The sequence below is a fragment of the Neomonachus schauinslandi genome, chromosome 8, assembly GCF_002201575.2.
Source record: "Neomonachus schauinslandi chromosome 8, ASM220157v2, whole genome shotgun sequence".
Classification (NCBI taxonomy): domain Eukaryota; kingdom Metazoa; phylum Chordata; class Mammalia; order Carnivora; family Phocidae; genus Neomonachus; species Neomonachus schauinslandi.
In genome coordinates this window covers 118,695,347-118,723,311 of record NC_058410.1, presented here as the reverse complement: position 1 = coordinate 118,723,311, position 27,965 = coordinate 118,695,347, and the positions used below count along the sequence as shown (strand labels likewise).

Sequence of the window (27,965 nt, the reverse complement as noted above, 5' to 3'; positions counted from 1 at the left end):
CAGTCGGAGAGCCCTTCCTCGGTCCTCCCAGACATGGAGTCCGCTGACTCATGAGAAATGGAAATGCGGTGCAGGTTGCAGTCGTGGCCGGAGGCTGCAGTTGGAGAACTGCCCGTAGGCGTGGCGCTTGAGGACTCCTCATCGCAGTGGAACTTCATCTCCTGTTGATTTGGCTTTTTTAGTAGAAGCCCTGTCTTTTCCTCCCTGAGATTACATCCCTGATGGACATTTGGAGGTCATTTTCCTAAGGATCCGTAGGCGAAGAGGGAGAACTGTTTTGTTAACTATCTTAAAGGTTGACTGAGGTCTTTCAAGAGGTTGAGGAAGGTTGATAAAATCATCTTATTTCATTATCTCATACTAAGACGAGAATAGTAACAATTCGATTATGTGTATACTTCAGGAAGGCCTTTTGCATTCATTATCCCACTTTCTTGCGACCACAACAATCAAATAGGAAAAAGTAGATTTTTACAGAGGGAATTGAAGTGTGCCAAGTTAAAGGACCTGCCGAGGTTCCTACTGCTAATGTAAGGGACAGACAACTTGAAACAAGTCCTCTAATTCTAAATTCTGAACTCTCCCCCACCCCCACAAAATAATTGCTTTCATTGTGATCATGCCCTGAAACATAAAATATTCTCTTTTAAGTGGGTAGAGAAGGTCTTACACAACTTGATGTTTGTTTTTTATTTAGGTGAGGAGAAATGTGTTGAAGGCACTGTGAATTAATGATGACCTTGATATCATACGTCTTACAGTGCTTACCACACTCCATTGTTTATACACTTCCCATCAAATTGCAAAATCCTGAAGACCGGGGAACCAATTTTTACTCATTTTGTATCCCTAGCTTCTGGATTGGTGGACACTTAGTATCTATCAAATGAATTAACCCCTAAGAAGCACCACTCTGACTTGAGCACATTCTGTTTTCTCCCATCGGCCCCCCTCTTTTGTTTCAATCCTGAGGCTTTTGAAAGATTGCAACAGCCAGCCACCTAGTCAGTGAATTCAGCAAACTGAAAAACACTTTCACCGAAAGGTCTAGAGAGGCAGGCCGGAAGGCACTGAAATTCTGGCACCTCATCCATAGTTCTCTGACAAAAGCAGTGTCTTCAATGCTGCTCTAAGGCCCGGAACCCCTTACATGGACAGAAACTTCTGACTTCCAGATGCCAGTTTTTCTAAACCATTCAACTTACTCTTGTGAACACACCCTCAGACTCAGACAATTACATCTCTATTCTGAAAAGCCATTGCTGCAATTTTGTTTCTCTTTCTGAACATTATCACTAGAAAACTTCCAAGAAAATAGCAGGAGGGCAGTCTCCTCTTCCTATCTAGGAGAGCAGCGGCTTACTGGAGTTCAAGTCTTGGGTCACCAAAGGACCAGCTGTTAGATAGCAGAACAGAACAGGGTGCTGCATTTCTCCCCAATTTTCGCTGAACTAAGCAGCCCTCTCTTCCCAAGAGCTACCGCAGCAGGGAGCGTTCAGGGCGTGCCCACTCCACCTTCCAACGCCTGGCACCGTAGGGTTCCCAATTCCTGTATCCCCGAAAACTACTCCCTTTTAGTACAAAACACTCAGGCATAGGGGAAAGAAAACTTGCACAAGGTCATTTTTCATAAACTAAAAAACTCCCCAAACCAAAAATCCAGTATCCACCCATCCCTCCCTTCATTTTGCAGCGTGGACAACAATGGAGGACTACAACTCCCAGTGAGGCCTGCATTCGTCCATCCGAGCAGAGACCAATGGACGTCTCAGACGTGACTGGCATCGACTAATCAGGTCCAGCCTCGATAAGGCTTTGTCTCCCGACCGCGGCGCGGGGCGCGTTCTCCCGCCTCCCAGCCTAGGCGCACGCGCGCCCCGCCCTGCCCGCCTTCCCTCCTTCGCCCTCCCCTCTCTTTTCTCCCTCTCAGAACCTTCCTGCCTCTGCGTTCGGACCTCGCTCCTCCAGCCTCTGGGACACGTCCCATCCTTCCAGCCTGCGATTAGCAGTATAGAAAAAAAAAAATTCCATATCATTTTCTTGCCCCGTACACACCTTGAGGCGAGCAAAAGAATTGAAAATAAATTTTAACAATGAGGGAAATCGTGCACATCCAGGCCGGTCAGTGTGGCAACCAGATCGGTGCCAAGGTAAGGATTTTAAACCTCTTCTTTTAACTATATTTCTTTTGAGAAGAAAAAAAATCCAGATAAATGATGAATGGTTGTGATATATATTTGCATACCATCCATAGTCAAGCTTTGCCCCTCAAAAGTTTTCCATATATAATAGACGTTTGTAGCTAGAATTTGTTTTTGAAAAATGGGGGAATTAGTCTTGGCTGGCTCATTTTGGGGAAGCTGTTAAGGACCTTTCGGGTTTGGCGGTGGGAAGACCGTGGTTCTGTTAAGATTTTACTTGAAAGTGTTCTAACGGTCCGAGGACCGGGGAGGGAGGGAGATGCGGAAACGGTCCGAGACAAAGCGAGGCGAGGTTTCCCCCATGTACATCCCCCTTGGCTGGGCTTCGCCGGAGGGGGGAGGCTGGGCGGCGGCTGAAGGGAGCCCGGATCCCACGGTGGGGTGGGGGACGCGGTGCGCCAGGGTGGGCTGCGCTGCGCGGTCCCCTTCCCAAAAGATAGGCATCTCGCGCGCCCGCGATTCCCGAGGGGCGGTCCCGTAGTTCTTTGTGGATGGAAAACTAATAGCTGCTGGATTAATTTTATTTCCTTTCATCTCCAGTAAAGAGACCCTTTTAGGGCGTGAAGCAGTACGGAGAAAGAGGGCAGGAGGGTCCTTTTCTTTAAAAGGTCCCTCAGGACTAAACGGTGGGAGAAAGGAAGGGAATCCTTATTTAAAGCAAGGGGTAAAAAGCTAGCAAAGGAAGAAAATTCCGAGGCCAAGGGAAGGGGTGGGTTTTTTTGGTGTGGTTTTTTTTTTTTTTTTTTTTGCGCGCGGTTACAGTGTAGCGGGGGAAGGGCAGGGAGGAAGTGCTGCTGCTACGTTGTAGCAGAAGGGCGGGGCCGGGGCGCCCCTGGCGCGCCGGGACAATGCGGCCCTGCCGGCCGGCTGGGGGCGCCCTAGCCCAAGCCGAGCCCCGCCTCTCGCGGGCCGAATTCAGGCCCCGCCCCCGCCCACGCGCGACGCCTCCCTTTGTCAGTGGCACGGCGGGCGCGGGCGCCGCAGTCACGTGGAGGGCGGGGTGGGGGGTGGTCGATTGCGGCAGCATCTGGTCTCTCGAATCCCGGCCCATTGTGCTCGGCGGGAAGGTGTGCTCGTCCCGTGTGGTCGGCCGCCTCTCTCCCCCTCTCCTCACACTCCCACCCCACAATTTTCTGCGATCGCCGGGCCTCCTCAGCTGCACCTCGTCTCGCATTCCAAGCAGTGAAAGCTTCGGCTTCCCTGGGGTTGCGGGTGTCTAGTGGAGGGGTGTGGCAGGCAGACCGGGAATGCCAGGCCCTAGAACCAGGCTCACCACGGGTGTGTCTGGGATTAAAATGTGTAGGTCGGGTGGGCATAATTGGCCGGGACCAGAGCTGTGGAAGTCTCATTGCTTTCCCTCCGCAGTTCTGGGAGGTAATCAGTGATGAGCACGGCATCGACCCCACCGGAACCTACCACGGTGACAGCGACCTGCAGCTGGATCGCATCTCCGTGTACTACAATGAAGCTACAGGTGAGGTTGGGAACCCGGGGAAGCTTGGGTCCCATCTCCTCTTCCGCTTCTCTAGGGTCTCTCACCACCTTTGGATGGATTTGTCCTTTCTTTTTTAAAGGAGGCCTTGATTTGATTGCCCACCGTGGAGCAGAAGATTGGCTCTTCTGCCCCCTGGTGGCCGCACTTGGAATCACAAGTTAGGGTCCCTGGCTGTCTCCCAGCCCCAATTGATCTCTTTTGCCAATTTGTACTCTACTCTATTCCATATAGGTGGCAAATACGTTCCTCGTGCTATCTTGGTGGATCTAGAACCCGGGACCATGGACTCTGTTCGCTCAGGTCCTTTTGGGCAGATATTCAGACCAGACAACTTTGTTTTCGGTGAGTTATATACAATGTGCTGTTCAATGTATTTGGGTAAAGGAGACAGCAAGGAGATTATTGTTATACTGGAGTGCTTATCCAGGGCTGTATTCTGAAATCTCTAATGCAGGGTGTTGGTAGGGACTGCCTTAGATGGTAAATAACGGGGGAGGGATGTATCACAGGTGAGTGAGAAAGAAGGCACATTTGTGTACATTATTCCAAAAGTTGAAAGGTGGGAATTTGGTCCTTTATTTTCCATGCTTTACTAATCAGGCTTGCCTCCCGACCCCATTCCAGGTCAGTCCGGGGCAGGCAACAACTGGGCCAAGGGCCACTATACAGAGGGGGCTGAGCTGGTTGACTCAGTCCTGGATGTGGTGAGGAAGGAGGCTGAGAGCTGTGACTGCCTGCAGGGCTTCCAGCTGACCCACTCGCTGGGTGGGGGCACAGGCTCTGGAATGGGCACCTTGCTCATCAGCAAGATCCGAGAAGAGTATCCGGACCGCATCATGAACACCTTCAGTGTGGTACCCTCACCCAAAGTGTCTGACACGGTGGTCGAGCCCTACAATGCTACCCTCTCCGTCCATCAGCTGGTAGAGAACACGGATGAGACCTACTGCATTGACAATGAGGCCCTGTACGACATCTGCTTCCGCACTCTCAAGCTGACCACGCCAACCTACGGGGATCTGAACCACCTCGTCTCAGCCACCATGAGCGGTGTCACCACCTGCCTCCGCTTCCCTGGTCAGCTCAATGCTGACCTCCGCAAGCTAGCCGTCAACATGGTGCCCTTCCCACGGCTCCACTTCTTCATGCCCGGCTTCGCACCTCTGACCAGCCGCGGCAGCCAGCAGTATCGGGCCCTCACTGTGCCCGAGCTCACCCAGCAGGTCTTTGATGCCAAGAACATGATGGCCGCCTGTGACCCCCGCCATGGCCGTTACCTCACCGTGGCTGCTGTCTTCCGTGGGCGGATGTCCATGAAGGAGGTAGATGAGCAGATGCTCAACGTGCAAAACAAGAATAGCAGCTACTTCGTGGAATGGATCCCCAACAACGTCAAGACAGCAGTCTGCGATATCCCACCTCGTGGCCTCAAGATGGCAGTCACCTTCATCGGCAACAGCACGGCCATCCAGGAGCTGTTCAAGCGCATCTCGGAGCAGTTCACGGCCATGTTCCGGCGCAAGGCCTTCCTCCACTGGTACACAGGTGAGGGCATGGACGAGATGGAGTTCACTGAAGCTGAGAGCAACATGAACGACCTGGTCTCCGAGTACCAGCAGTACCAGGATGCCACCGCAGAAGAAGAGGAGGATTTCGGTGAGGAGGCCGAAGAGGAGGCCTAAGGCAGAGCACCATCACCTCAGGCTTCTCCGTTCCCTCAGCCTTCTTCCTCAGCTGCCCCTGTCCTCTCCCTCAGAATTGCATTTTCTGCCTCTGTCTCATTTTATTTTGTTTTGTTTTCCTTTTTTGGAGGGGGGATCCTAGAACAGTGCCTGGCACATAATAGGCGCTCAATAAATATTTGTTGTTTGTTGAATGTCTCCTCTCTTCCACTCTGGGAAACCTAGATTTCTGCCATTCTGGGTAGCCCTGTATTTCCTTTTGGTGTCCACTTCTCCCATCTGTCCAGTTGATATTTCCCTTTGTTTTTTAAGGTAATTCTCCAAGAAGCTGGGTCTCATCAGATCCCATTTAGAACCATGTGCTGAAAACCCAGTAGATGGCCACCATCCTAAGCCCATGTGGTAGCCCAGGGGAAAGGAAATCAAGTTACCTCATAGCAGTAGAGGTGTACCTATAAGGAAGGGGTAGGGTTTTCTATTCTACAGCAGTTTTGGAGAGGGATATTCAGGCTATTGAGTCCTAATTTCCAGGAATTTCCCTGCTCCTCTCAGCTTCAGGAGAGGTGTTAACAGTATTATCTCTATTTTTTGTCTTCTTCCAAGCTCTGTCCTGAGCTGTTTTTTTTGCAGGGGTCTGCCCGACTCTGTTAAACAGGATCCTCCCTCTCCTATATAACCTCCTTCATGTTGGGATTCCTTCCTTTTCCCCTGGTTGGAGAAGGGGGCCAAGAGGGGGAAGAGGGACTAGCCTCCAGAAAGACCCTCCCCCTCCCCACCTTTTCTTAGCAAACACCCAGCTCTGCTGTGTATATATGGAAAGGAGTGTATTGCCACCTAAATCTTCTGAATCATTCTTCCAGAGAGGGGACAAGGAGACCCTCCATCTTGGGCAACATCTCATTTCTTCCTTTTGCTATTCCCTCCCCCCGCCCTTGGCTTCATCCTGTCCTACACTTCAAATTTCTATTTTGTGTTGAACTTGCTTTTTTTCATATTGAAAAGATAACATTGCCCCAAGAGCCAAAAATAAATGACAACTGAAAAAAAGTTGTGAGATGTGTGCTCATTTAGGGAAAGCCTACCAGTGCTACATGAGGTTCACGTTCAGCTACACATAAACTTTGCTCTCCATAAACTGAGACTATCTTTATACTTAATTGACCCTCATATCTTAACCCCGGTACCCAAACCACCCCACCACCTTCACTAACAGCCTCAATAACCGGGATAGGCACAGGCTCAGATACTGGATCAATGGACAGAAGCGGGAATTGAGATGAATGTTAAAATAGGGCATAAGTGGTTCCCAGACCATCGACATCCTCTTGGAACTTGCAGAAATGGAGATCTTCAGGCCTACCCAGAAGTACTGAGCCAGAGACCAGTTAACTAGCAATCTATTTTAACAGTACTCCAGGAGAATCTTGTAAGTGCAGAGTTGAAAGCTATTACTGCCCCACTTCCAGTGTATAGCACATCCAGGGTTCATTTGGGTTATGGTATCTTGCTGTTTTCTCTTACCCTTTGGGATTTTCTCGTTAACATAAAGGAAAGATAACCAGTGGGGGATATCACGTAATGGTCCCATTCTAAAGTAACACTTCCACCTAATACAACATGCTTCTAAGTACACAAAGCAAGTCTCAGAGCTACCCTGGAAATTTAAGTCTTATCATTTTCCTTGGCCCTATTTTCAGTAATTGTGGGGACTAGTTCAAGTCTCACCACTTCTTCCATTTCAGTATGCTTTTTCTGCCTATAACCAAATTTTGCAGAAAAAAAGTTGTACAATTTTAACAGTGTACAAGGTAACTTCTCCCATTCTAAAAAGTCTATTGAAGGGAATAAGCTACATTCCGGCATTCATTTTGAATAAGTTCTGCTTTATTAAGTTAATCAACAGCAGTTGATTTGACAAAGTTGAGAACCTCCAGGCCATCCCTCAGTTTTGGTCAGGAAAATTCCAGACAAAGGTACACACAGTCTAATTAGGAAGTTAAATTGGGGGTGAGTAGGATAATCAGAAGGCTGGCATGGAACCCCTGGGGGACTGGTAGTCTTGGCAGTGTGGGGTTGGGAAGAGTAACCCTTCCTCTCCAAGGCAAGCCACAAGACTATTTGGCAAGGAGATGAGGGGTGAAACCCCACTGTCAGGGGCATGCTCAGGGAAGCCAGCTCTGCATGCAGTATGGGGACCATTGTGGCAACCATGAGGCTAGGCATTGGTGACGGTTGGCTCAAGCTGTTCGCAAAGGCTTGTGGTTAACCTGGTAAAAAGACAAAAGGGATGACACTTGGGAACCCTGTAACCTGTTCTCCCAGATCCCCATTTGGATGAGGGCTGCAGGGACGACACACATTTCCAGAAGTCTTCTAAGATGTTTTTTTCTGCCGCCCTACCTTACCCTCCTGTCAAGCAGTAATTAGGACCAATATACAGCAACAATCACTGAAAAGGAGTGGAGGGGGCTAGAGCCCTGCTTGCACAGACCCTCCTTAGCTCCTAATCTTTCAGTGCTTTCAATGCCGGCCTCAAGAAGGATCCAAGGAACCCAGCTTGAAGGTCACTGGTATGGTCTACTGCTTTCACTTATATATATATAATTTTTTTTTTTAAGATTTTATTTATTTTTGACAGAGAGAGAGTGCACAAACAGGGGAAGCAGCAGGCAGAGGGAGAGGGAGAAGCAGGCTTCCCGCTGAGCAGGGAGCCCGATGCAGGGCTCGATCCCAGGACCCTGGGATCATGACCTGAGCCAAAGACAGACGCTCAACCGTCAGAGCCACCCAGGCGCCCTGTAATTTTTTTTTTTAAAGGTACTTTGAGAGAGAGAGAGAGAGAGAATGTGCACAAGCAGGGGGAAGAGCACAGGGGGAGGGAGAGGGACAAGCAGACCCTGCACTGAGTGTAGAGCCCAACGCAGGCCTATCCCAGGACCCTAAGATCACGACCTGAGCCGTAACCAAGAGTTGGACGCTTAACCAACTGAGCCACCCAGGCGCCCCTATATAACTTTTTAAGCACACTCATATATAGTATGTGCCAAGCGCTGTCCTAAACACTGAAAATATTTACTCATTTAATCCCCTTAACAATTCAACAGAGTAGATGCTATTATTAACCTGATTTTAAGGTGAAGAAAGAGGTACAGAGAAATAGCTAACTTGTCTAAGGTCACAGCTAGCATGCACTGGAGCCAGGATTCACACCACAACAGTATGGTTCCAGAGCTGGCTCTCTGACCTCTATCATAATCTATAGGTGAATAAACAGGCACCAAGAAAAGCCGTGATACGCCTTGGAATCAATTGTCAGCAGGCTGCAACCAGTTCCTTGTACTGGTGGAGTGACCACAAGGCTCTAGAAGACAGTCAGCCTGGGTTTTTGAAATCTAGCTTTACCAGCTAGCTATATGACAGGGGCACAGTTCCTTTACATAATGAAAGTTGTTTCTTTACTTTGTAAAATACCATACACTCAAAGGATGGTTTGATTTAAAAAACCAACCATTTGTGTAGAAGTTTAGCGCTGTGGGGGCGCCTGGGTGGCTCAGTTGGTTAAGTGTCTGTCTTAGGCTCAGGTCATGATCCCAGGGTCCTGGCATCAGGTTCTCTGCTCAGCGGGGAGTCTGTTTCGCCCTCTCCCCCGCCCCCACTTATGCTTTCTCTCTCTCTCTGCAGTAAATAAATAAAATCTTTAAAAAAAAAAAAAAGCAGCAGCAGCAGCTTAGCACTGTGTCTAGCATATAGAAAGCAAAAATGTCGGTGGCTCCCGAGCCTCCCTGGTGCTGGTCTAGTACTAGGCCTGCTGCATCACATGCCCCAGGAACCCAGAAACTCACAGAAAATCCACAGCTCCCACCCTAGAGACCCTCACCTGGGAGATGCTGACGCCTGTGAGTCTCTCCACGCTCTCTGGCAGGCGGCTCAGGATGTCCAGTACTTCCCCGGTCACCTTGGCTGCCCCCATGGTCCCACCTCCACTGGACACCAGTGTGATCTTATTGGCTGAGGTCAAGGGACCACTGATCTCCTCTGCTACCTGGTAGGTGAGAGATGCCCACTCAGCACCTGTGGTCTGACCACACCCCTCCTAAAATGCCTTACCCTGGGCTTCAAGAGCCTTGATCTTCTTCACTTTCTAAGATCATTCTTCCTCACTTCGGTCACTGGCTTGTAATTCCCACCCCTAATCTAGAGTCCCCTAGCCCGGTTCTCCCCAAGCCCCTCATTTCCCCCCACCCTACAATCCCTGGTTCTGTTCCTCTCCTGGTGCCCACACAACCTCCAGACCTGGGGCAGCTTCTCCAGCAGCATGTCCAGCTGAGCAGCCTCCTGGTACAGCTGGAATGCTTCCGCCTTCTTGGCCATCTGCTCAGCCTCAGCCCGGGCTCGAGCCCCTATGGCAAAGGCCTCGGCCTCCCCACGCATCTGAGAATGGTACAGGAAACCGTGGTACTGATGGCTGTAGTTTTTTTTTTTTCTTAAATCTTTATTTTTTTTTTATTCTTATGTTAATCCCCTACATTACATCATTAGTTTTAGATGAAGTGTTCCATGATTCATTGTTTGTGCATAACACCCAGTGCTCCATGCAGAACGTGCCCTCCTCAGTACCCACCACCAGGCTAACCCATCCTCCCACCCCCCTCCCCTCTAGAACCCTCAGTTTGTTTTCCAGAGTCACTGATGGCTGTAGTTAAGGACAAGTAACCCCAGCTCAAACAGCAACCCCCACTCACTCCACAAGCCAGCAAGAGCCACCTCTTAACTCACCCTCACAGACTCAGCTTCTGCCTCAGCCTGCATAATCAGCTGGGACCTGGGCACAGAAAGGGAAGTGGGGGGAGGCACTGAGGAAGGGCAAAAGGCAGGCCCCGCTGGAGACACAGGCTTCTGTAACCCGAGTTCCGTAGGAGTTCAGGTAGGGAGGACCTCAGCTCTTCATATGGGGGCACGCAGGTGGTAAAGGACTAGGCTGGGGCCTGGGAGGGGGCATTTACTTCTCTGCCTCAGCTAGGCGCTCCAGCTTGTAGCGCTCAGCTTCCGCGGGCTTCCGAACTCGGGCCTCCAGCTCCTTCTCTCGTCGGGCGATCTCCTGTTCCTGCACTGCCACCTGCTGGGCCCGCTCCACCACCTGCACCTGTACCCGCTGCTCCTCGATCTGCTGCTTAGTTTTGGCCACCTGGGTAGGAGCAATGCTCAACATCAGAGCTGAAGAGCAAGCTCCCAGGCACCACGCAGAGAAGCCAGGGCCAGGGCTCCAGGGTGAGATATAAAAATAGAGCACGTACATGAAATCAGTCCCTGGTGGGCTCAGCCAGCCCAGTGGAGTCCATTTCCCATACGGATCCCAATCATGGGTTGGGGGATGGCCTGATCCTCCTCAGAGGCAGCACTGAGGGTAGGACATTTTACAAGCAATCTCGGCATCAAGAGCTGGATAGGGCTGGCATCCGGTCCCTGTTCTCCCTCAGGCCAGGCTAAGTGTCCCTCTGTTGAGCTCCCATAATAGTCTATTTCTCCGCAGTGTCCCTCTCTAGAGTATGAGCACCTGGAGGGCTCTGATGCATGGTGGCCGTCTTCCACCTCCAGCCGCACTCAAATCCATCCACTTCTCTCTATCTGGGCTGCTGTAACCTTCCTGCAAGCCACCATCAACTCCAGCCCTCCCTGCAATAGCTTCCTACTGGTTTGGTGGTGTGTGGGGGGGGTGTGTATGTCTCTTTTCCATTTTTATCTTTTGTAAATGGTACACATTCAAAGAAAAAAAAAAGAACAGTGAGAAGCAAGGTTTCTGTCCACTCATTTCCTCAAACTACCTTGTTCCCTTCCCCAGAGGCAACCATTATAACCAGCTTCTGTATTCTTCTTCCAGGGACATTCTAAACGTTGACAAGAACAAGTACATATAGAATTCCTCCTATTTAGGCATATTTCATTTTCTAATTCCTGTGGAGTACAGAGATCTGAAGGCTCTTGCCAAGATTTTGGTGAGGAGAGGTACCAGAGAGGAACATGCTTCTTTATTGCTCCACTGCTCTGGCTCAGCCATGGACCATCATCCCTGCGGGTCTTATCAAGAGCAGAGATGATGCCCCTGTCTTTACTGCACCCATGTGTTCACTCCACAGGAAAGGTGCTTCTGGATGTGGCACCCTGTGCTATCTCTGACCCTAAAATTTCAGACCGGTTCCAAACTGGACTAGTTGCTCTCTCCCTCAGTGTGCAGGATCTCTCTCTCTCTGTTGGAGCCCCTCCTGCCCACCTTTTGATGAAATAACCCTCAGTAGCTTCCTTGGAAGAAGTACATGGGCAGTAAGTTTTTTGAGATCTTGCTTTTCTGAGATTTTTATTCTTTCTATTTGAATGACAGATTGAGTACAGGTTACTATGTTAGAATTCATTTTCTATCTGAATTTTGAAGGCATTGTTCCATGGTCTTCAAGCTTCTTGAGAAATCTGAAGTCATTTTGATGCCTGACCCTTTGTGACCTGTTCTTTCTCTCTGGAAGCTTTTAGATCCTTTCTTTGTTCTCCATGTTAAGAAATTTCACAGGGTAGTTGTTTTATTGTGCATTTGGTGGACTATTTCAATCTAGAAAGTCATACCTTTCAGAACAGATAAAACATTAAAAATTTTTTTCCATTGGTGATTTTCCTCCCATTTTCTTTATTCTGTTGATTTATTAGATTAATAAATCTGTAGATTAGGATTAATAAATTTATTACAATTAGAATCTATTAGAATTAGATTAATAAATCCATAGATTCATTAGAATTTCTTCACTGTGTTTTTTTTCCCCTCATTTCTGCCATCCTACTGATTTCTAAGAGCTCTTTTTTTGTTTTCTGTTCTATGCCCTGATTTTCTAGATGTGAATTCTTCTCTTATTTCACTGAGGATATTAAAAAAAAATTTTAAGTTTTCTTCTCCCTTCATAGTATGTATCCTCCAAACTGTTTTGCTGTTCGTGGTTTTAGTCTCAGACTTTAACACTGCAGGATTCCCTCATATATCAGGTAATCCTTGGCTGGCTGCTCACAGTGAAGGAGGTCTAAAACAGTGAAAGGAAACTGTGAGCGTGTGGGTGACTATGGGCACGTGGCTGAGGCTTGCTGACTCTGAGCTTTACTCTAAGCTTTACTCCAGGGTGATCTGGGCAGGTCATCTGCTGAGGAACCCATGATTCAGGATCCTTAAAGTCTTTCCCTTTGGATCGGTCATGTTCCTCAGCACAGTCTTCTGATGACTTCTTTGGAAGATGGGAGTGTCTGGGGGCCAAATGCGGTAAGGGGGTTAGGGGAGGCTGTCAGCATTTAGATTCAATGGTCACATCGTGCCAACCACTGATAAAGTACCACTGGCTTAGTTACTTTCGATGTCTTTCTGGCTTCCAAAACGATACTATGCTTTCTGTTCCTTCTGATCCTATTCTCTCCATCTGTTTTCTCCTTCTCCATTACTCTGTGTGGTTTTACTGAGGTTTTGGAGGGAGTGCAATTAACTGTATTTTTTCAATCCATCATCTCTGAAAAAGCTTCCAACTTATCTTCCTGCTTCCTCTCTTGTCCTCTGAGAATCAATTCTCCACACAACAGCCAGACTGATCCTTGTAAAAATGTAAATTAGACCATGGCACCTCCCTGCTTAAAGTTCTCCAATAGCATTCCACTGGGCTTTGAATTCTCTTCTAAGTCTCCAACACGGCCACCTGAACCCTATGTGACCTGGCCCTGCCTGCCTCACCATCTTACTCACAGCATACCAGCCCCACCAGATCAGAACCCTCCTCTCTGTTCTTGGGACACACCAAGCTTTTTCCTACCTCAGGGCCTTTGCATGTGATGGTCCTCTGCCTAACCACATATGGCTATTTATATCTAAAATTAATTAAAATTAAATAAAATTTAAAATTCTGTCTTCAGTCACATTTCACTAGCCACAGTTCCACAAGCCACATTTCACGCACTCAATATCACAGCACAGATTTACAGCATTTCCATCATCAAAGAAAGTTCTATCTGAACAGCCTAGAATGCTCTTGGCCCACAACTCTTTACATTGCTGGCTCCTTCTATCTTCAGGTTTATCTCATAAATCACTTCCTCACTGAAGCTTTTTGGATCACCCCCAACCTAATATAGTACCTCTCCACTGTTTTTTTCATCACTCTATTTCCTTCGTAGCATTTAAACAAGATAATCAGAACCTATGAAAGTTATTTACTTGCTTATTAGCTGTTTCCTGTGTTATACGCTCCACAAGGGCAGGAATCTTTTCTGTCTCATTCATACTTACATCCTCACTTCCAAAACAATGTCTGGCACATAGCAGGCACTTAATAGGTATTTGTTGAATGAATCCTTATTTCCCCAAGCACCTAGCACAAAGCCTGGCACAAAATAAAGAACTGATAAAAGTTGGAACAGAGCCAAAACCAGCCCAATCCTTTGATTTACAGATAAGGAAAGCCTATTTAGGTTAAGGACCACGCAAAAGTTAATGGTTTCCACTTGTTAATGCTTCTCAAACTCCAATGTGTACATGAATCCCCTAGGGATTTTGTTAAAATGCAGATTCTAGGGGCACCTGGCTGGCTCAGTCTGTAGAGCATGCAACTCTTGATCTCACGGTCCTGCATTTAAGCCCCAGGTCGGGCGTGGAGCCTACTTTAAAAAAATCAATGCAGGGGCACCTGGGTGGCTCAGTCGGTTAAGCGTCTGCCTTCGGCTCAGGTTATGATCCCAGGGTCCCGGGATTAAGTCCCACATCGGGCTCCGAGCCTGCTTCTCCCTCTGCCCCTTCCCCCTGCTCATGCTCTTGCTTGCTCTCTCTCAAATGAATAAATAAAAAATCTTTAAAAACAAACAAAAATAATAATAATAAAAACAATGCAGATTCTAATTCAGTCAGTAGGACTGGGGCTGGAGATTTTCTATCTAATAAGCTCCACAGTGATGCTGATGCTGCTGGTAGGCAGACCACACTGAGGAGCCAAGTACTATGCCACACTCAATTACCTGTCAAACCACCAGGAACTTAACATCATAAGCTAAAGCCGTTTTGTACTTCATCATCCTTTAAGCCTATACCAACTCTTGGCAAAAACAAATTTCCTAATATTGCTATCCTTTGGGTAAAGGTCTCAAAGTACAGTTGATTCTCATTATTCATGGTAGATCTGTTCTATAAAGTAGCCATGAATACTGAATTAGCAAATACTTATTTTGTTATTAGGGGAAATATATGGTTAGGTTCCTGTCCCTGTTCATGACAGATCAGTATATATCCTTGCTATATATGTGTTTCTTTCTTTTTTTTTAAAGATTTTATTTATTTATTTGAGAGAGAGAGAATGAGAGAGAGAGAACACATGAGAGGGGATAGGGTCAGAGGGAGAAGCAGACTCCCTGCCGAGCAGGGAGCCCGATGCGGGACTCGATCCAGGGACTCCAGGATCATGACCTGAGCCGAAGGCAGTCGCTTAACCAACTTGAGCCACCCAGGCGCCCTATATATGTGTTTCTGTTTAAAGATACCTTATGTGATACACACTGTTGATTCATTAACAGTGAAGTTGCTGCCCACAGCACTATAACTCATGCCTGAAAGCTTATCTAACACATGTAATTTCTCTATAAGGCATATCATAACCTCCTTGCACTTAGGAACACTTAACACTTTAGCAGTACGTTTGGGGGCCATTTTAAACAGCAAAATAAAAAAATGTAGCAGTAAATATACTGTGAAAATGACACTTTATATCATTAGGGCTGAAACAAGAAGGCAGAACATCTTGTTCAACCTCAAATGCACATCAGGCAACTCAAATTTTTCATTGCTCTGTGCATGTCTGCAAATGATCACAAAGGTGCCACAAGGACTGTTTCTGGGGTTACCAATAAATTTTAGTGAGTAGGCAAATTCTCAAATACAGAATCTGCAAACAAGGAGGACTGACCATGCCACCTTGCAATATCAAGGGCTGCCCATATCTCACTTTGCAGGATTCAAAGCCCAAGTCCATGTTTTCCTTCCCCATGCCCTTCTTGGATCACCAGGGCTGCTACAAGCCCATGGAAAATCAGAAAAAGGTGCCCCCTCACACAGCATGGCGAGTGTGGAGCATGGGCTGGATCTTAGCTCTGCTTCAGCCACTCATCCAAGTGCCCTTACCCAGCGGACAATCTGCCCAAATATATGATCCCATCCTACTGATCATATCCCTTCTTGGCCTTTACTTTGCTTTTCTTTTTTTTTTTTTTAAGATTTATTTATTTATTTATTTGACAGAGAGAGAGAGAGATCACAAGTAGGCAGACAGGCAGGCAGAGGGAGAGGGAGAAGCAGGCTCCCCGCTGAGCACAGAGCCCGATGTGGGGCTCGATCCCAGGACCCTGGGATCATGACCTGAGCCGAAGGCAGATGCTTAACCATCTGAGCCACCCAGGCGTCCCTTACTTTGCTTTTCAACTGAAATGCTTAGGTCTTTCAAATCTTCCTCATATGGAGGAGTTGGGTCAGAAATGTAGAGCCAGAATAAAGGGATCAGAGTTAGAATATGAGAAAATGTGGTGGCCTAAGACAGAGGGCTTGAGAGGAACTAACTGCCCAGTGTGAGAGCTCTGACCTGAAGTTGATAGGCCAGGTCAGCCTGCGCTCGGCGGGTGTTGACCTCGATGTCATATGCAGCCTTCTTTAGCTCATAGTCTCTCTGCGCCTTGGCCATCTCGATCTCACTCAGGTACTGAGCAGACACTTTTTCCTGCTTAGCTTTGGCTTCCTGTCCACATAGAAATCAGGGAGGAAATTAGAGCAGGGAGAAGAAGGCCCCAGGGGGAGAGCCTGCTCCTCACCAGGCTCCCCTGCACGTGGCCTCATCTATTTCCTCTGCCAACCCGGCTCTATGAGCCCTCACTCAGTTGTGCCCCTTCCATCCCCTCTCCCGCTGCATGCCCAAGAAGCCCACGGTGACCAAGTGATTCCCCCAAGTGGAATCTCTCTCACCCGGATCCCAGCGTCTCTTTTGGCTTCTGCTTCCCCAATCCGAGCATCTTTTTGGACTTGAGCTGTTCTAGCCTTCCCTAAGGAGTGCAAATAGTCCTGTGAGAGAGAAGCAGCATTCAGAATCCTCGGGAGGGTTTAAGAGATGGGGGCAGGGAACTGGAGAGGATCAGCTACCTAAGTTTACCTGATCATCATGAATGTCCTTCAGGGTGTAGCTAACCACACTGATGCCCATGTTGACCAGGTCTGAGGAGGCCACTTTGAAAACTTGCTCTGAGAATTTCTGCCTGTCCTTATAGATTTCCTAGGGTAACAGAATGGTGGGAAGTAGGAACTTAAGCTCTCAGTCCTCTGGCTACTGTCTCCCAGAGACTAGCAGGGTCCTTAGGTGCCACTCACTCTGGCATCTCTTCCAGATCTTTCCCTGCCCTCAAGCCCACCTCCACAGTCATGTGAGCCATGATAGCCCTCTGGTGGCCCTCCAGAGTCTCCAGTGCAATGTGGGCAATCTCAGCCTCTGTCTTCCCCAGGAACATCTGGCAGGCAGCCGCCAACATCTCCTTGTTCTGCCCCTGGATTTTCACCTGTAACCAGAGTAGGGATAGGGAAAGTGTGGTGAAGGTCTCATGAAGCCAGGTAGGAAGCAAGAAGAGAATGGAAGAGTCAAGTGCCCTGGGAGTCCCTGGAGAAGGTGAGACTTAGCAGAGACATTTCTCTGCAGCCAGAGATTGGGAAGGCCATGGTCAGAAGATTCGTAATGTCTGGGGACAAAGAAGGTGATGAGGGAATGGACTCTGGTGGGGAAAGGCTCTGAAAGCCTCACCTGGGCAATGCCAGTGACTGAGATGGGGACCCCATGGCGAGTGTAAACCTTTTCACTCTTGACATTGAGGGTCAGTGTGTTGAGAGAGATCCTATGGGAAAAAGAAGGAGTGGACAGTGAGAAAAAAAGAAAAGAGAGAAAACTGGGGTTCCCCTTCCCTGGTACTTTTTCTACCTACCTCTGGATTTGCTGGATGCAGGGCAGGACAAAGACACGTCCTCCAGCCACCATGACTGGGGGGCTTCGGCAGAAACCTGCAAGGTGCGGGGGCAGTAAACCGCAGTGGCAGGGGCAGGGCTAGAATATGGAAGACTGAAAAACTGGAGTGTGGGGGCGGATAATCCCCACAAGGAAATCTGGGAGCTGGAGGGGAGGCAGTCTGGGCCTTGGAAGGGTAGCACTGGGAATCACAAGTGGGTGGCTTGCAGCCATGGAGGTGGGGTGTGTGTGTGTGTGGGGGGGGGGTGGACAGAACGCCCGGGCCTGGGGAGCTGGTAGGGAGAAGGGTAAGGGGTAGAGGCCGGACCACAAGGGCTTGGGGGGCACTGGCTGAGAAGAGAACATTACTTACCGGAGACCACCATGGCCTCATTTGGGCCACAGGTAAAAAACATGGCTGAGGTTGAAGCTGGAGGAAAGGGAGAGAAAGCCTTTGCGGGCGGGGTCCACAGGAGTGAATGTTCTCTTTCCCGTCAGTCTCGCCCAATCTCCAGCCACCAGGGCCCAGTCCCTTCCGCACCCGTGGGTCCGCTAAGGCATTTCCCTGTTAAGTCGCATAGGTCCCCAGCGGCTCTCTCCGCCTCCCGCCGGCTTACGGCCACTCCCTTCCCCCTCCCGCCTTCGGTGAGGAGTTTCTCGCTCCTCTGATAAAGCTCTCCCGCGCCTAGAGGCCCCCAGACCTTGCGGCACCCTCCCTGCTCCTCCGCAGTCCGATTACATCCCCTTCCCCACCTACCTGCCCGCACGCGGGCGGCGGCCCAGCCGGGGCGCGCAGCGGGTCTGGGAGCGGAACAGCGGTCGCGGGGGTGGAGAGGACAGCCTTCCAGCCAGCCCGGCCGACGCTCGCGCCCCTCACTCGGCCGCACCCTGTTGCTGCGGCAGACGCGACCCCGCCCCCCCGCGGCGGGCCACCCTCCGCCCCGCCCCTTTCCCGGCAAGCCGCGCTCGCGTCCGCAGCCCGCCTCCGGCCGGGCCTACCCCCGCCTGGCACGCTTGCTGGGTGAGCAGCCAGCCCCGTCGCCCCCATTCCCCGGCCGGGAGCTCCGCCCCGGGAAGCGGGACGTGACCTCCGTGAGCCTGCAACCCAGAGCCGGGGAGATTGCCCCATCTCTGATTTGCCCCGCGGTAACTGGGAAAACCACACACTGGGCAACGAAAGACTGCATCCGGTCACCTGGGGCGGAGCGCCTGCTGGGGACGTGGCCCCAGCTCCGCCCGCCTGCCCTTGGCGCCGGAAGGCGGGGAGGGGTGGGGAATCGCCGCTAGCAAAGATTCGTACACTCAGATGACTGACAATAAATCGACTTTATTTGTGTTCACAGAACATACCGGGCGACCCCACAGCCGCCCGCTGACAGCCCACCGACCTTCGACACCCTAGCCACCCCTTCGGGGCAACTTCGAGAAGATCGAAGGCCAAGGACCTTATCCCCAATGGTCCGCCAAAGCCTCACGCAGTAGATCCAAGGAGTTGAAATCCTGGAGGACGGAATACCAGCCCCTAAACTACGACCCACCACCATCCTTGACTCAGCCCGGACGCTCTCCCAGATCCAGGACCTTTCCGTTCGTTCTGAAGGAGAACCAAAGCGCCCAGCCTCCACCTTTCCCACAAAGCTCAACAAATACCAAGAGTTGTGCATTTTCAGCAGGGAGGCACATCTCACACCCCTGCATAAGTTAAAATAAATATTACATACACCCCTCCATCACCTAGGGGGACATACATAAATACATATAAATATTAATTAGGATCAGTAAGAAATAAATTAATGACGCTCTTCCCCACGCGGCCTAGCCCGGGAGTGTAGGTGCTCGTTTCATCCCAGGCTTGGGCTGGCGTCTCCGCTGCAGTGTTTTGAGTTTAAGTTGCCTCGGAAGTCCCAGTTTGGGATACGCTCTCGCGCACCAGGTACACCTGGTGTTTCTTTGGTTTTTCGGATTCTTTCGAGTGGGGGGATGTGGGGAGTCCCGGTTAGAAGGCGGCCGGGTGTTGTTGTAGGAAAGTGCTAAGGTCCAGAGCGTAGTCCGAGGGCTCAGAGGTCAGATTAAGGGGCTCGAGGACCGGGGGCGCCGGGGTGGGCGCGGGGGCTGCGCCGCTGTGGGGGTCCTCCGAGGCCAGCGGTGCCGGCACGCCCTCTTCAGCCATCAGGATCTGGCAGAAGATGACGGTGAGCAGGAGAAAAAGGAGCCTTTTGGCAGGGTTCGGATCCTCGACTGGCAGCTGGCGCCGGACCTGAAGAGAGACAACAAAGGCGACAGGTTGGCTAAGGACCCCGGCGTCCGGCCGTTCCCCCTGCCCCTTCGGCTGCCCACTTCCACGACACTCACCATTCGTGGGTAGAGGACCCTACGGCTGCGCTTCCGATGCCCGCGGGAGGCGCTGGGGCGCGCGGCAGGGGCCACCGCGGGCTCTGGGAGAGGGTCGAAGGTGAAGATCTCGGGACCAGAGCCCCGCCGGGGTCCGGGGCTGGCGGAGGAGACCGGGGTCGGGGCCCGCAGGACGGTCATGGTGGGGAGGGAGCTGCGAGAGTGACACATTGCGCACTGAGCGGAGCGGAAGGCCGACTGCCGACCGGCAGCGGTGCGGAGCAAATTATGTGCGCCCCAGAATTGGGCGGGTCCTTCTCGACTCCACCCGCGGCTGGGAGCGGTGGCCGGAGCAAGCTGGAAATTCCGACGGTTAAGCAAAGAGAGGGGGTGGTGACTTGGCCTGTGCAACCTAGCGCTGAAGTGTGTGTTGTGAGTGTGTGAGTTGTGAGTGGGATGGGTGAGATCCTGGGCTGCAGGCACATGTCAGGGCATGTGGTAGCTGGAGATCGGCCAGCAGAGAGCTTAGGAGGTGGTTGGGCCGCTGGCCCCATCTCTGGGGGGGGCAGGAGGACTGACAAATCTGGCCATTCTGGGACAACAGTGACCCAGCAGAGTCAAGGAATTACGGTTACACACGCACATACATACACTTGTAGCTACACATAGAAAACACACACTCGCCAAGAGGAAAGTCATTACAGAAATAGCCAAGAAGACAGAGAAATGAACACACTAGTACACACAGACATGATGTTGCCTGTCTCAGCACACACCACATTGTAGGGGTAGAAAAATAGTCCTTTCTTTCCTTCTAGCTTCTTGGGCTCCTGAAGTACATAATTAAATCTGTTTTTCTCCTGTTACTTACATCAATTTAATTATTAGACCAGCCCAAGAAGCTAGGAGATTCAAAGGCAATTGAGGTTTATATGCCATCTTGAGCTAAAGAACGGAACAGGGGCCTGGGGCTTCAAAAGGGAGGAGGGCAATTCACCGGCAGATGTTTGGGAGTCAGATGTTTGCCCTGCCTAGCAGGTAAGTCTTTTAGATAAAAAGTTATCTCTGGTAATAGCTGTCTTTGTGGTTCAGGCCCCTATCTAAATTCTTCTAGGCAGTTAAGGGAGAGGTAAAAAGCTTCCCCCCCCCCCCCCCCCCGAGTCTGCTGGGTGTTGATTGCCTTCAGCTCAAAATAATTCACATGCCAAAGTGGCACATTTTGGGGTGGCCTATCCTGCTCCCCTTTACCATGCACATACACAGAGCAAAAGTGCAGAGACTTCGCAGGGGCAACACAATAAAGCTACCTACGCAGATGTGTGCAGAAAAGCTCATATAAGGCTGGTGCCACAAAACAAAGGCAAGAGGTTAGCAGCTGCCCAGATTTGTCCTTGTCGTAATAGAAAAAATAACAATATCTATGTAAAGACCACTTTAAACTGTGAGACATTATGCAAATGTGGTAATGGTAATAACTTAAGAGAACTGGTGTATTTTCATAACTGCCTTAGAGACAGCTGCTCATGGACACACAATTTAACATCCTTTGAGCATTTACTGGTGCCAGGCACCCTGTTAAAGGTCCTGTTGAGGGGCACCTGGGTGGCTCAGTCATTAAGCGTCTGCCTTCGGCTCAGGTCATGATCCCAGGGTCCTGGGATCGAGCCCCGCGTCAGGCTCCCTGCTCGGCGGGAAGCCTGCTTCTCCCTCTCCCACTCCCCCCGCTTGTGTTTCCTCTCTCGCTGTGTCTCTGTCAAATAAATAAATAAAATCTTAAAAAAAAAAAAAAGCTCCTGTTGAAAGTACTGAAGTTGGTTTCAGTGTATGGGCTGCTGAGTGAGGCAAGCCAGACTCAGCCAGCACCTCACCCTATGCGTGGGGAGGGACGCCGACCAGGAGAACTCTCTTGAGGGTCTTTTTTTTTTTTAAAGATTTTATTTATTTAAGAGAGAGAGAGAGTGAGAGAGAGAGAGTGTACGAGAGGGAGGAGGGTCAGAGGAAGAAGCAGACTCCCCACTGAGCAGGGAGCCCGATGCGGGACTCGATCCTGGGACTCCAGGATCATGACCTGAGCCGACGGCAGTTGCTTAACTGACTGAGCCACCCAGGCGCCCCTCTCTTGAGGGTCTTAAGGAAACTGAACACTAAGTGTACAGGGGAGACCCAAAGGAACTAGTGTTCCCGTCTGCTAATCAATCAGGAGAGGCTTCAGGGAAGAGTGGCATTTGAGATTACTTTGAACAGTGGGTTCACAGGGTGGGATACCACAGAGTCAGATGTGGAATATGACTGTGAGGAAGAGAATGGAATCAGCAAAGGCCTTGACCTGGAAAAGTACAGGATGTGTTTGGGGAATCACAAGAAAAACAATCTTACAGTAAGTTTCCTGTAAAGGAGTAGTGGGAAATAATGATTTGGGAAAGGAGGTGGGCAGAGTGGGGAGAGCTTAGCTGAAGCTCCAGGCCAGGAGATCAAGTTTGACTCTAGATTCTGGATTCTGAGGGTCACGGAAGGATATAAAAGGAGGGTAGTTCAAGCTGGGAACTAAGTAGGATGACAAGTACGCCCTGGATGGGGAGACACTGAGGCAGGGGATAGGAGGCTATTGGAAGGGTTCAGGTGGAAGGTAACAAGGGTCTGAGATGGGCCATGGAAGAGGGAACCAAGAGGAGGGGTGGCAGTTAGAGACATTCCTAGCATAAGACCACAGCGAGTTAGCAATGAGATGGGAATCATTAGAACCTGGGAGCGTGGAGAGTGGGGTGCCGACAGCAAGAGCGTGAAGGCATCAAGGCTGACTCCAGGGATTTGACAAGCATCTGGCTCGGTCTTTACTCTAGATCACATTATGCCTGGTGCACGCGAGTACACGTACGATCGCTTCCGTTACAGGCTGTGTCACCCGTGTCTCTGTGCCCTGCATGAAACCCAGCGCAGTGTCTTACCTGGAGCAGTTGCTCAACAGTCTTGTTAAATGAAAGCTGAAAATGCAGAACCATAAATGCACATATGGTATTCACACCTTGGCTGGGTCACCCTAAGCTTTGAGACACAGATACGCTCTTTCCAACCCCACCTACAAATTTTTAGCATCTTTTTTTTTTTTTAAAGATTTTATTTATTTATTTGAGAGAGAGAGAGCTCATGAGAGGGGGGAGGGTCAGAGGGAGAAGCAGACTCCCTGTTGAGCAGGAAGCCCGATGTGGGACTCGATCCCGAGACTCCAGGATCATGACCTGAGCCGAAGGCAGTCGCTTAACCAACTGAGCCACCCAGGCGCCCCAAATTTTTAGCATCTTAAGAACAGCTGGGACAATTCTTACACACCAAACAAGGAACACCTAATGGCATTTCTCCAGCAAGGACGTGTGGGATGCAAATAGGGACATCCCCACATTTGGGCTCCAGGAGATACATTGTTGCTCTATATACAACTGCTTCCTGGGCCTCTATGTCGCTTTATTTTATACCCATGACTGCTATCTACACTCCTGGGTTACATACTTCTTCCTGACCAGCATAAAACACACCTCTTCGGGCGCCTGGGTGGCTCAGTTGGTTAGGCGACTGCCTTGGGCTCAGGTCATGATCCTGGAGTTCCGGGATCGAGTCCCGCATCGGGCTCCCTGCTCGGCAGGGAGTCTGTTTCTCCCTCTGACCCTCCTCCCGCTCGTGCTCTCTGTCTCTCATTCTCTCTCTCGCAAATACATAAATAAAATCTCTAAAAAAAATAATAAATAAATAAATAAATAAACCACACCTCTTCTACAGAGACACGTCCCTTTCCCATACCTGTCTTTCACACCTGCCATCATCGTTTTTACACGCAAGCAGTGAGCCTTCACACTGACCTACACCCTTATTCCAAGGCAACCTGCATACTACACAGTGATTAACATGAATACAAGACTATTTGCATATGTGGATGGGCCCACATACATGCTCACACAGATATAAATTGGGGGTGGGGGAGGATAGTGATGATGGAAGAAAATGGCTTGGTGGGAGGCAGGGTGGGGGGCACCCAAGGTCAGGAATGCACAACTTGTTTATGATGGAAAATTTCTCTAGGGCATTTGGCAGGGGAGGGGAAATGAAGAGGGATGTCAGGATCTTGTTTCACCACTACCTCCCACATCTGGAATCTGGGCCTCCAGCTGGGCCTAGTTATCTTTACCGTCCTCCTGGCACAAAGAGACCTTTCTTTGTGGCAAGACCAGAATGGGACAGAGAAGAACCAGAAAACTCAGACTGCTCGCCATTCCTTCTCAACCAATCTCATCCCTGTTCCTCCACCCTCAGAGACCCATGGCTCTGCCTCATCCGCCCCGCCTCCACCATACAGGAAGCTAGGGAAAGGTTGAGAGTGAATCATTAAGCCAATGAAAGGGTGTGGGGGTGAGTGCTGGGGGATGAGTTAAGGCCAGGAAGGGCCAGGGGCTGAGACCGGCAGCTGGACCAGTTCTCACTGCCCTAATCCTAGGGAAACAGGCCCTTGGCCCCTTTCCATTTCACTGCTCTCACTGCTCCTCATTTCCTCCCCATCTTCCCCAAGATTTCTATGATCCTTCCTTTCCCTCATTTGACCTGTGATCTTGACCTCCCACCAACCTCTTTCGTAGCCCCTTGTTCATTTTCTTACAACACTTGCTACATGGGGAATCATTTTATGTATTTGTTTACTTTTTGTTGTTTGTCTCCCCCCACTGGAATATAATCTCCATAAATATACAGGACCACATCCGCTCTTTTTCTCATGGTATCTTGGTGGTATCTCCAGTACTTGGCCTTTCACCCAGTAGGGGGTTAACAAATATTCTTAAATCCATCTCCTCTGAGGAGCTACCCCTCACCCTCAGAGGTGTCTGTTTGTCCAGCTGTGTGTCCTTTCAGAGGCTCCTCCCCCCCCCAAATGCTTCCTCTCCGAAGAGGAGATGCTGGATGCTCAATTGTGGCTCAGGAGGATCTGCCATTAAATTGGGAATAACTGTGCAGGTGACGGATGGCAAAGCACTGGCCCTCACTCTGTAAATCCCTGGCATAAGAGTGAGTCATGCCTGCCGGCCCACCAAGAGTACTGCTACATTGCTGACCGAAGTCTAGAATGGGGGACAATGGTAATGGGAAGGAGACAGATATTTAGAAGTGGGAGCATTTGAAAAAGGGAAACAGGTAGAGAGCTGGAGTCAGGGGACTCAGGAAATAGAAACTGAAAGCTCAGCGGCACCTGGCATTTGGTAGATGTTCAGTAACTTTGTTGACTTGAGATGGATTTGTGATAGAAAGGAGACATGGTGTAGTGAAAAGAGCATATTAGAATCTGGTGGTGTTAGAGGAAACTGGGTTTAAATTCCGGCTCTGCTACCTATTAACTACATGATAGTGGGCCAGCTACTTCTCTGAAAATGTCTCCTTAATTGCAAAATGGGCATACTGGTTTTAAGGTTTAAGGTGAGGATTAAGGATATGAGTGTACGCTCCTAGGCACATAGCAGGTGCTTCTTCTGTGACAGCCATTATTATTATTATACGAGGAGGGACTGCTTTGGAGGAGATGTGGACAGCAGTGAGCTAACCCGGGAGTAGGAGACCAGGATGACAAAATAGCCTCCAACTGCTAAGATCATCAGGAGATAGAATTTCTCTTTCTGTTTTCATTCCCCCCTTCCTTCCCTCTCCATCTCAGGGCAGGTTTTGTGGCTTTTTATTTTCTCCAAAGAAGCAGAGACTTCTGCATTCCTAGTTCTTGTTGGGCCAATGTGACTGATTTTATTTTATTTATTTATTTATTTTTTAAAGATTTTATTTATTTATTTTTTAGAGAGCGAGCGAGAGAGAAACAGCATGAGAGGGGAGAGGGTCAGAGGGAGAAGCAGACTCCCCGCTGAGCCAGGAGCCTGATGTGGGACTCGATCCCAGGACCCTGGGATCATGACCTGAGCCGAAGGCAGACGCTTAACCATCTGAGCCACCCAGGCGCCCCAATGTGACTGATTTTAAATACCCTCCCCCTGGCCCCATGTGCACACGTTCTTGTTGGAACAATTCTTGCCAGAGGCATGGCGGTAGGGTGGGGTGGTGAGTTCTTGGCAGCAAGTTAATAAATGGCCATCAGAGACAATGATTCGGGCCTTAGGAGGGTCAAGATCAGTCCCTGACAGTTTTCCCTGATGCAAAAGGAAGGCAAGCGTGCGTGGAGCACCAAGGCAAGGTCACAAGAGAACATGGTATCCCCTGCCTTGGGTTGCAGGTTGGCCCCTCCTAGCTCAGCTCAACTCAACCCAAATTCCCTGGAGGCTGCTGAGAGTGGGGAGCTGAGAAGGGACCCAGTGTGCCTGTTGTTCTGCCAACGCTGGCTTCCCAGGGCCCGGTGTTGTAGCTCCTCCCTTTGGCCTCAGTTTCCTACTGGGTAATAACTTCATGAGAACAGGACTTTATCCATCTTGTTCACTGCTCTGTATTCAGTGCCTAGAACTGTGCTTCTCCATCACTGCCAGCTGAATGCAAAGGCTGGGAATGTAGGGCCCTTTAATCCATTAATGTTACAGAGCTGGGACTTCATATGGGAAGCAGCTTGCCTCTCTCTGTAGAGCGCTCCCATATCAGCATTGGAGAGTATGATGGTGATTTAATTCAAAGCACAACAGGGGTGAGGGAGGGTAAAGTGCAACAAATAAAGTATTTCCCCCTTTGTCCTGCCTTTTCAGACACCCTGTATTTACTGGATGAGTTGATCTGTAAAGTCAACTGCTTAGATTAAAGGCTCTCTCCTTCCTCTGCAGCCCCATGATTCAACAACGTCTCCCATAGGTTCTCAAAAGTTAAACTAAGTCTCCCTCCTACTCCCAACACAGCTGCCATAGGCTCTTTTCTTTGAAGGTTCGGAGAGGCCTCTGGGGGTGAGATGAGTGCTGCCGGCTGGCAGGTCTCCAGTTCCTGCCTGGCTGTCTCGCGTGTTAGCACTGGGGCTTGAGTGGCTGCCGGGGGGTGAGCCCTGAAGCGGTTTTCTGGGAAGGGTAGGTGCCTGTGTGACTCAGAACCAAGTTAGGGAAAAAACACACTCACTCAATCTCTGGCCCCCTCCTGCCCGGCCTGGCTTTTTACCATGAGCTCATGAAAGAGGAAGCTGGGCCAGGACGACTATAACCCTGCTTTCCCTCATGTTTTCTCTCCATGGCCTCACGGATTCCCTGGAGTGTCTGGGCCTCATGTTGCCGTCATCCTGGCTCCGGGGTGGCCCTGACCCTACCCTTCTATGACAGTCTCCCTTCCCAGACATTGGTCAGTTTTTTTCCCCAGGTTGGAAATCCCACCCAGCACAGAAGGGGATTGCTCACAAGGGGAGGCTGAGAATACTGTGTCCCTTGGGCCTGTTGATCTCCGCCATGAACCCTGACTGTTTGGGTTTGCTCCTGTAACTGCTGTATCTGAAACAGACCGAGTGGTGCTACCCCTGGGAGCCTGAACTAAGGGGTTGCTTGGGAGCTAGGGTTCCCCAGTTCAGGAAAGAAACAGGGGCTCCCAAAGTACTGGACAGCTGAGCTACCCTCAGGGCTGATTTATACGAACTGAGACTTACCTAATACTTTTGGCATACAGAACAGTCCACTACCAGAAAGGCACATTTTATTTCAGTGGAAATTATGACAAGGATGGGCCACGAAGAACCTTCCTAACTCTCCTGCCCACAGTCCATCTTCTTTGTCTTCCCCAGAGCTTTCTGTTAAAAGATGGACTTGACCAAGTCAGTGCCTGCCTACCGACTTCTGTGCCCCAAACTCTCTAGAGGGGCTGCACTGGCTTCTCAACCTGAATCCGGGCAACTTCATCCAGGCTTTCTCTCTCAACTCCCCCAAAGCTGTCCCAGTGCCCGAGATAAAGCACTACGTCTGATTTTGTGCTTTCTCTCACATGTGCCGAACTCTTACCCCCTGGACCCTTCACACATGTGATTTCTTCTTTTTCCTCTCCATTCTCCTGAGAAATCTCCTGAGTCTCCTGACTCCCGCATGCAGTATTAGTCCACCTACTTTGTACATAAACCTCTTGAGGCATCAAACACAGTTATAGTCATTTGTCTATTGATTTTTTTTAAATGCATTTATTTATTTGAGAGAGAGAGAGCACTATCGGGAGAGGCAGAGGGGGAATCTCAAGCAGACTCCCTGCTGAGCGTGGAAGCTGACTCGGGGCTCCATCTCACAACCCTGAGATCATGACCTGA

General features: G+C 49.9%; 3 protein-coding genes across 7 annotated transcripts; 1 reads left to right on the top strand and 2 right to left on the bottom strand.

Annotated features, from left to right (window-relative positions):
• The first annotated feature begins 1,910 nt into the window (after positions 1–1,910).
• On the top strand, positions 1,911–5,572 carry TUBB (tubulin beta class I). 5 transcript variants are annotated; one of them, XM_044917421.1, is made up of 5 exons: positions 1,911–2,150; positions 3,567–3,675; positions 3,928–4,038; positions 4,321–4,412; positions 5,019–5,572. In XM_044917421.1, exons 1-5 carry the CDS (start codon positions 2,094–2,096, stop codon positions 5,376–5,378), a joined length of 729 nt encoding a protein of 242 aa, XP_044773356.1. In that variant the 5' UTR covers positions 1,911–2,093; the 3' UTR covers positions 5,379–5,572. The 5 variants fall into 5 exon arrangements, with proteins under 5 accessions (XP_044773356.1, XP_021552616.1, XP_044773355.1 ...); XM_021696941.1 differs by having other exon boundaries at positions 4,321–5,572; XM_021696942.1 differs by lacking the exon at positions 1,911–2,150 and adding an exon at positions 3,432–3,479 and having other exon boundaries at positions 4,321–5,572.
• Positions 5,573–6,862: 1,290 nt separating this feature from the next.
• On the bottom strand, positions 6,863–18,328 carry FLOT1 (flotillin 1). Its single transcript, XM_021696858.1, has 13 exons — positions 18,168–18,328; positions 17,784–17,840; positions 17,391–17,466; positions 17,213–17,303; positions 16,830–16,973; positions 16,574–16,693; positions 16,390–16,485; positions 16,013–16,165; positions 10,382–10,563; positions 10,155–10,200; positions 9,672–9,809; positions 9,256–9,420; positions 6,863–7,645 (listed from the first exon to the last, which is right to left on the bottom strand). The coding sequence occupies exons 2-13, from the start codon at positions 17,824–17,826 to the stop codon at positions 7,616–7,618; spliced, it is 1,284 nt and encodes a 427-aa protein (XP_021552533.1). The 5' UTR covers positions 17,827–17,840; positions 18,168–18,328; the 3' UTR covers positions 6,863–7,615.
• A 246-nt stretch (positions 18,329–18,574) lies between these two features.
• On the bottom strand, positions 18,575–20,022 carry IER3 (immediate early response 3). Its single transcript, XM_021697033.1, has 2 exons — positions 19,763–20,022; positions 18,575–19,667 (listed from the first exon to the last, which is right to left on the bottom strand). The coding sequence occupies exons 1-2, from the start codon at positions 19,970–19,972 to the stop codon at positions 19,407–19,409; spliced, it is 471 nt and encodes a 156-aa protein (XP_021552708.1). The 5' UTR covers positions 19,973–20,022; the 3' UTR covers positions 18,575–19,406.
• Between the last annotated feature and the right edge of the window lie 7,943 nt (positions 20,023–27,965).

Excerpts from the sequence above, each read along its gene's own strand:
- TUBB (XM_021696941.1), top strand. The coding sequence starts at position 2,094 with ATGAGGGAAATCGTGCACATCCAGGCCGGTCAGTGTGGCAACCAGATC. Across the intron at positions 3,676-3,927 it reads GTACTACAATGAAGCTACAG|GTGGCAAATACGTTCCTCGT; the intron begins GTGAGGTTGGGA and ends TATTCCATATAG. Across the intron at positions 4,039-4,320 it reads ACCAGACAACTTTGTTTTCG|GTCAGTCCGGGGCAGGCAAC; the intron begins GTGAGTTATATA and ends ACCCCATTCCAG.
- FLOT1 (XM_021696858.1), bottom strand. The coding sequence starts at position 17,826 with ATGTTTTTTACCTGTGGCCCAAATGAGGCCATGGTGGTCTCCG. Across the intron at positions 16,166-16,389 it reads AAAGAGACGCTGGGATCCGG|GAAGCCAAAGCTAAGCAGGA; the intron begins GTGAGAGAGATT and ends CTATGTGGACAG. Across the intron at positions 9,810-10,154 it reads CAGAAGCTGAGTCTGTGAGG|ATGCGTGGGGAGGCCGAGGC; the intron begins GTGAGTTAAGAG and ends TACCATTCTCAG.
- IER3 (XM_021697033.1), bottom strand. The coding sequence starts at position 19,972 with ATGTGTCACTCTCGCAGCTCCCTCCCCACCATGACCGTCCTGCGGGCC. Across the intron at positions 19,668-19,762 it reads GGGTCCTCTACCCACGAATG|GTCCGGCGCCAGCTGCCAGT; the intron begins GTGAGTGTCGTG and ends GTCTCTCTTCAG.